This window comes from Thunnus maccoyii, chromosome 1 (genome assembly GCF_910596095.1).
Source record: "Thunnus maccoyii chromosome 1, fThuMac1.1, whole genome shotgun sequence".
NCBI classification, from domain to species: Eukaryota; Metazoa; Chordata; class Actinopteri; order Scombriformes; family Scombridae; genus Thunnus; species Thunnus maccoyii.
The window spans coordinates 22,877,638-22,885,813 of NC_056533.1; the positions used below are offsets into that span (position 1 = coordinate 22,877,638).

General features: G+C 40.7%; 1 protein-coding gene across 1 annotated transcript in view; it reads right to left on the reverse strand.

Annotated features, from left to right (window-relative positions):
* The window catches only part of rras2 (RAS related 2), a 32,939-nt gene extending 25,620 nt beyond the window's left edge, over positions 1-7,319 (reverse strand). The window contains exon 1 of the mRNA XM_042416062.1: positions 6,856-7,319. Coding sequence (XP_042271996.1) covers positions 6,856-6,957 — 102 coding nt within the window. The 5' untranslated portion in view covers positions 6,958-7,319. The remainder of the gene's footprint in view (positions 1-6,855) is intronic.
* Positions 7,320-8,176: the final 857 nt, after the last annotated feature.

Here is an 8,176-nt window from a genome sequence, read left to right on the forward strand (position 1 = left end):
GACGTGATAAAGGACATTGGGAATGTAATGCCAATTTATATTTGACTCTATGATCATATAAAAATGGAATTGTTTCCCGTTTCATTAGTATTTCACTTCACTGGCCTGTGCATACATGCTACACTGTATTATTCTTTCTTGTGGCTGTTGCAGGGAAACAATGGGAGAGAGTAATAGGAGGAGTGGCTGAAATTATCATCTGATCTCAAATCTGTGATGTCTGGTGGGCAACACACTGAGTTACACCCTCGCCTCCAGCTAGCAGCTCTACACTGCAGAGAGGATGCTTCAGGACGGATGAATGAGAACCTCACATTATTTTCATTGTGCATATGGATGGAAAAGAAATATTCTTTTAATATCAGCTTCATAATCAATAATGACTCACTTGAGCCTCTCTGCGAGAGCACTCACACAAAACTCCTCGACTGTTGCATTCAAGGCTGCATATGAGTCAGGATGTGAAAGGGGTAGCTATATGGATAAATTCTATAAATTATTGCCATACAGCTTAACTTGAAGAGGGCGTCATATGCTCACCCCCACCAGATGATAACATGGTACAGTCCCAGGTCAGGGAATCTTGTTTCTTTGAACAGGGAAATGATTGTGTAAACAGTAATATAACGCATCACACGTACACACGCACGCAGGTGTATGTGTGTGTATGAGAGGACAGACATGCACATGGATACAAGCCAGCTTTAGTTAAAATGTGAAAACAGGTGAAGGCACACGTGAAACAGAGCTAAACAAGAGTGAAATACCAGTGAAATACCTAAAACTATTTGTGTGACAGTAAATCTATTCCTATTAGTTCCTCTTTGGTAATAACTGAGACTCTTTATTTTAAGACTGACTATGAAACATTGGTTCAACACATATGACCATAATGGAATCAACCACAGCATCAAAAATACATAATAATCCAGTTGTGCCTCACGTTGTAATAAAGTCTTTATTGTAGCTTCGGCAGAGTGGTGTTCCTCCCTGGATAGTCATTAGTTTCTCATTAGCTTGGAGTGAAAGGGATGACCTGCTAGTCTCTTGAGCTTTACCAGATGGGTGGGAGCGCCTTTGCAGATCCTGAACTCCCTTTTTGCATGAACATTCCTATGGTGTACTGCATGGCATCTTGCCAGTTTCAAGTAAATTACCTCAGCAACATGAATGTATTCATCCATGTACTCAAGCAGGACTAAAAATGTAAAGCCCCACTCCCTAGCAATGCTCATCACATCCCACAAAACAAAAGTGCTAGATGGCACAAACAATGGACTGATAAGACTATTCTTAGATGCTAGAGTGAAAACTGTAAAAAAAATTGTCCCGGGAGTGGTAGTAAAGGGAAGGCAATGAGGCCATTAAGATATGTTTATCTCCTTGGAAGTTTGAATGTGCTCAGAACATTTCACACAAGAGTGCCCATTAGATCATAATGTAATAGTATTTAATTGTGCAATCCTGTAATCTACAACTCACCACTATTACTGTAATATACAGACTCAAAAACATAAGGAAAGCAGTTAGTTTAATGCGTGTTGCTGTGCAGCCACCAGCCACAAGGCCTGCTAAATTCATACCTGATTGGTCACAGAAATCCATATTTAGAAATATGCATATGATAAGTTATATCTGGTTATAGTTTTTTGTTCACTGAAGTCACACAAGACACATAATTAAGCATGTACACTTGCATGTTTGATGTAAAATGTTCTTTTTATGCTAAATGTTTTCTCAGACCCAAAACTACAGAATGAATTGCATTTTCGGTGTGATATGTTGACAATAAATTTTCAAAATCCTACTTTTTTGGGAAATGTGAAATGGTGTAAATTTATTTGCATTTACATTTTTTTTTAACTTCACAACTAAAAATCATATCGTGAGAACCACTGAAAGGTTTCCCTGCTCTCACTGTGGTTCACTTTCAAGTAGCCAGCTCTGTGAGAACTCAACAGGTGACCCTCATACCGAGCTAAACAAACAATGTTCTCTCTTCACCTGCACTGACAGGAACACACACACAAGCCTGCCAGAGCCGTAAAACCCTACTCTAAAAAAGAACTTACAGTCACACGCTTCAGTCTTCCATAACAAAGAAAAGTTATTAACTCCCTTAAAGGAGATGAAGAAACACTGGTCAGAATATAAATGGAATTGTTTGCACTCAGTGGTATGGCATGTGACATATCACTGAGCCAGACAGAAAGTTACAAAACCGCTTGTATCCAAAAATGGACTGAGAGTATGCCGCGTGCAACGCTACATACAACACAACCTCTGAAGCTAAATCACAAACACAAACACATGCGACACACGTACACACAAAAAGCGCCACTGCAAACACTTTGTCTAACCACCTATGTCTGTTTCTGAGAAATGCACATGAGACAGCAGCCACCACACTCAGCTCCGACACTACTATCATTACCGCACCTTGCCTCCACATGCCCAAAGAGAGCTGTCCTTATAATCCATGTTTATTCTATTGAATTACTACTTATGGCAACATTCCTCCTAAATGACCTCATATCTAAGTAATCAAAGCATGCTAAAAAATATGTGAGATATGTGGAAAGGGAATAGGAGAGAGAAAGAGAGGTCACCCATGCACTTCAGCTGTAAATCCAGCTGAGATCTACAAAAAATCCTCAACTAATCTGTCTGGACTTGATCAGTCAGGATGTTTTGCTCTCGTGCATGAATCTCCACCGCCGAGGGCCGCCACCACACTAATATTAGCAAGCATGTGAGCAGGCAACGCCATGCTTTTTCAGCCAGCAATCAGATCACACAACATCTCATTATAGAGCCATGTCATTCCAGTAGCTTCTTTGATTACTCTATGTAAGTTGAATCCGTTTTTCGGTGCGCCATTATTTCTGAGATAAAAACAAACCTACAGACACACACATACACACACTACCCCACATGCAGTCTTCACATGGCCAACGTGAGTCATGTTTTCCCTTACTTGGGACGCTTCCTCCCTCACAGACGTCACATTAAACAACACACTGTGTTCCACAACTTTTGTCAGATGACTCAATGTTATGTCATTCCAATGCTATTTCAGCTTGAGTCAACTGCTTGGCATTAGGGTGGCCAGCAGCTCCCCGGGACCTGCCACTCTGTTATTGCAAGCGACATCATCTTTTATCCTCTAACTCCCAAAAATCCCTGCCTCAGCACTGTAGTCCTTTTTTTTTTTTGTTCATCGCAGACTCTGCTCAGCACCCACAAGATTGGGAACCTTTGTACTTTTATAGGAATGACTGAAATGTGCCCGTAAAATTGAGTATCTGGTAATTGGTAAAGTACCAAAAGTTGGTATCAAATGATTTTTAGTGTTGTTTACTTCTAATTCTATGGTCGGATTAGCCTGATATAAATCATAACTTTTTTTAAATTTATTTTTTATGTCATGAAAGAAGATAACATTTAACATTAATGCATTAGAGTATCTTGTTAAATGAAAAAATAGATTTTGTTTAAAAAAATCTTTATATTCCTCAAAATTCTGTATTTAAAAACTCATTTTGGTATCAGTGCCAAATTTCAATTTCATTGACGTAGCGCCTGTATCAAAATTTTTTAAATGATACAAGACTGAAACATACTTGTTAAAATGATGAATGTGTCATGGACACACAACGAACACAAAAAGTAATAAAACACGATGCCGTAATTACTATATATTCAAACTGTGAGAGCACCTCTCCTAAATTAAATCATACTTGGATGGTAGAAGCAGACTGTTTGCAAAACTAGCTCAAGTAGCCTATTTTTACTGGCCTACTTTAAATAGTAACTACTTACCAACCAGATGACAGGATATTAAATGATGACAAATTGTCTCAACAGCAGCTCAGTACAAAACACTAAATCATTTTTTCTTGTTATAAAGTTGAGGGAAATCATATCCAAAAGAAATGGAAGGTAACAGAGCTTATACTGTCTGAGGAAAAAGTGTTGCAAGAGCGTTCGTCAGCAGTCGTTGCTAACCAGCGAACCAACAAAGAGTTTCAAAGAAGAGTTTTTTGTCTTTTGAAGAGACTTTTGACACCAGCGGTATCACTCTGTTATTTAGTTGAGTATTTACAGTATACAAGGCCTGGTTTAAATTGTTAAGTGTGTTACAATTTTATAAAATGTCATAAAAGCAATACTGCCATAATTCATGGCAAAATTTATGTCAAGTACTTAGTATTTTTGGCAAAACACTTAACAATCTGTCAAGATTACCACTAACACACACACACGTAGTTCCAGTGATTCAGGAAGCAGGTCATGTTTTTCCATACAAAACTAGGAGGTCCTAAGAGCAGCAGTAGAGGGACTTCCTTTGCCAAAGGGCCAAATTCCACATGGTCCATGACCATTAACCCACCCAGGCTGACTCAGACCACCCGCCCCCCACCCGAAACTCCCAACACTCAACAGTTCTAGGGAAAGCCTCGACTTCACAAGCAGCTGTTAGGTCCTTTCCCCTGGCAGGCGACTTCTAGAAACGTCTAAAGAGGATGTAGGTTCTCCTCCTGCTGTCAACATCTCAATTTCTCTCACTTTCACGGCACCAGATATGCCAGAAGAGTGTGAGGGGAAATTAACTGTGGGTCAAACTGAGCTCAAAAAATACATACAAAGGGGATCTTCCTGCAAAATCCCAAATCAAACTGATGGCATACGCTGATACTCTGTTTACCTCTCAAATTAAATTCATGGCAGAAGCGTGATGCAGACAGCTTGATAATATCTTCTAAAAAAAACAGCAGCAGGCTGTGTTAAAATTCTTTCACCCAGCTGAAATAATACGCTTTTGAATTAGTTGATCAATTGGCTGTAGCTGGAGCTCTGTTATCCTTAGTTGAAGCTGCAGCTTTATTTCTAAATCCACACAGAAGTCCACCTTAACACTTAATGATAAAACAATCTTTGCATGTCTTCAGTATTACCTTAACATTGAATGTGAAGTATGATCTTCTAGCTAGAAACATTTTTGACATTTTTCAGATAATTCAGGTAATGTCAGTGACAGCATGTGGCGGATCTGCCGCTCAAATGAGAAACTTTCCAATCGGAATATCAGTAAGTGAAATGATTTTTGAGTGAGTTTCATATTCAGCTTGAAATGCTCCTTTACTTCAGGTCAGTGGGGTCAGAAGGCTATGGCAAAAATCTGTGCCACAGCTATCTGATCCCTTTTTACTTGGTATGCAGTTAATGAGCTTTTTGAACCCTCATTAGACTCAACTCCCCCCCAACACACACACGAACACACACACACACACACACACACACACAAACACACAAGCTTTTCACCCCCACTCTGAAACGTGTGCCAGCCCACTATTGTCTGACAGTGTGGAGACATGCAGCTGCCTGCAGTCTGGTCTCCTGGAAGCAAGAGCCAGCATCACTAACACACAGACACGAGGGGGGAAACACTCACAAGGCAAAGGGCAAAGTTTGTCATTTCTTTCATACAGAGTGTGTGTGTGTGTGTGTGTGTGTGTGTGTGTGTGGTCCAGGTATTCCTAATGTTGTCAGGACATAAATCTGTTTACACACTCTTGTTGCGGGGACTCGCCTCCCTTATGAAGACAAAAAGCAAGTCCCCTTAACATAAATCATTAATTTTAGAGTGAAGACTTGGTTTAAAGTTAAGGTTAGTTTAAGGTTATGTTAAGGTTAGGGTAAGGGTTAGGCATGTGTCGGTTATGGTTAAGGTTAGGATAAGTCTCCAGGAAATTAATGTAAGTCAATGTAATGTCCTCTGAAGTGATGGAAACACAACTGTGTTTGTGTGTGTGTGTGTGTGTGTGTGTGTGTGTGGGCTCTCGGAAAAGGAGCCCTCAACTAAATGACTATTATGAAAGCCTGGAAGGTCAAAGCGAGGCAGGGTATGTCTGCAGTGTGCTGGAATGCAACCAGGGATTCAGGGAGGTAAACTGTTTACATGCCTTTTATATGTGACACAGATGAGTATTCAAGTAGGTTGATATTAAACTGATGAAGATCTATCTTTCCGGCTGTGGAAGTAGTTTTATTTCTAAGGACATTTACATGAAAGTGGTTTGGTTACTGGAAATATCTGTACCCACAATGAAGGGTTTTAGCAGCGGCTTGCCTTAGTAAAAGTCATCTGAACACAAAGTTAATCATCTTTCAATGGACATTTTGTGCTGCTGCTGCTTACAATCACTCAACCTTAACGGATTTTCTGCCTACTTCACAAATTTCCAATGAAATTTAACAGTTTGGTGGCACTCAAAAAATGAATTTAACAACTTCTTTCCCCTCTCTTGAGCTATCAGGACTGCCACTATATGCTCTTCTTATAATGTGATTTTGTGCAACTTTTCCTCGGCATAGCTCTCTCTTTAAGTTTTCTAGCTTGTGGGTCATTACAGGATACATTTTTTAGAGTTGTCACATCTAAGCTGCAAGTCTAAATCCGTTACTTAACTTTGCATACCAAGTTAGTAAAATAGGACAACTCGGGAGCTCCGTAGACCCACTTTCCTTTCTCTTTTGACTGGCGGCAATAATATTGCAAAGTGGAAGTGGATCTCTCGGAAATCGCGTTAAAGTGACAGCCGTCCTTCCTCGTTTAATTCACAAAATAACGCTTACCACCTCACCATAACCTCCTCTAACAATCCCTCAGTAAATAGTTGTAGGCCTCGGCAAAGTAGCGGAGAAGAAAACAGACCCCGGTATCCGCTTACGGGGCTCCCGTGTCTGGCCTCCCCCTTCCACCAGCTCTCTCTCTCTCTTTGCTTGTGTTTTCGGATAAACAGGGAAATCAAAGCAATGGCTAAATTCAAGGGAAGGGTGAAGGCGACTGACCTGAATAAACTGGATAGTCAGGGCTGATTTCCCGACACCGCCACCTCCGACCACAACCAGCCGATACTTCTCCTGCACCGAGCCGTCCTTCCAGCCAGCCATCGAGGACACTTCGCTGCCGAAACACCAGTGAGCAGCAAACACCCACTTTTTTTCTCCTGTGAACTGAGGAGGCCCTGCAGTGGAGACAGCGCAACGCAGAAAATGTGCCACACGGTTGCCAAAAAAAATGAGTCGTCGGTGTAGTCCGTTTAAGAGCAACGGGTAGATAGAGGGAGGGATCCCGGAGCTACGGGCGCCTGTCCATACGCCTGACCGTGTTTCAGCCTCGACAACACTGCGATGTTCAAGATGTGGATCCGATAGTAGGATTCATCAGCCAGACCAGTACTAATGTCTGGCGCTAGGGGCCCTTCTACAGGCGGTGTGTGACTGCCTCAACAATCCCCACCACCACCACCACCACCCTTACGCACACACCACATACACACATATTTATAGCCTATAGAGAAATAACCCTGCAGCCCTGTCCTGAGACTTATATCATGCAGTCACATTCCTGTCCCCAAACACCGCCTGCACACACACACAAACAGTGCCGATCTTACTGCAGTTACAACCGATTATGCAGTGACAGTAAAGGTGTCCTGCAGCTATCATTTTAATGCAAAGACCTCCGGCAGTGTTTTGTGAAAGCAGTGTGTGTTTTCCTCGCATCTTGTAGCCCAGTTTTATTACTATGTTGTAAAACCAGGGATTCACAAAGTATAGATCTGGTATAGATCTGCATTTTGTCTGATGTCACAATTTCAATGACCATTTTGGCAGATAATATTTTTCTTTTTCTTTGCAATACATCATACAAAGATTAAAGCAAGAAAATATTACAATGTAAAAAATACAATGTAATGAATGAAGTATTATATACATTTAAAACTGCTCTATGCCTGATATCATCACATGGTGCCCGAGAACTTAAGTTCCCTCAAGTTGAGTTTACCCATTATACTGTAACGGTGGCATTTGCTGATTCTGCATCTTGCTCTAAAAAAGAAATCACTGCTTCATAGTAATAATGCCCTGATTTATTACACCATTGACACTGCAGATACTTCAGAGTGGCTCAGAGACATTTTGAAAATATCTAACTTTTTTTTTTTTGATTAACACTTTCAAAAATCTTTGTTCTTGCTCTTTTGTTTTTCTAAAACAGGTTCACCCCCTGTTAGGAACACCAATTTTTGTTTATAGCAGGAAGGGGAAATTTGCCACCTTCAGAGATCACAAAAGTTTTTATAATTGCACAGAAAGTTTAACTTTG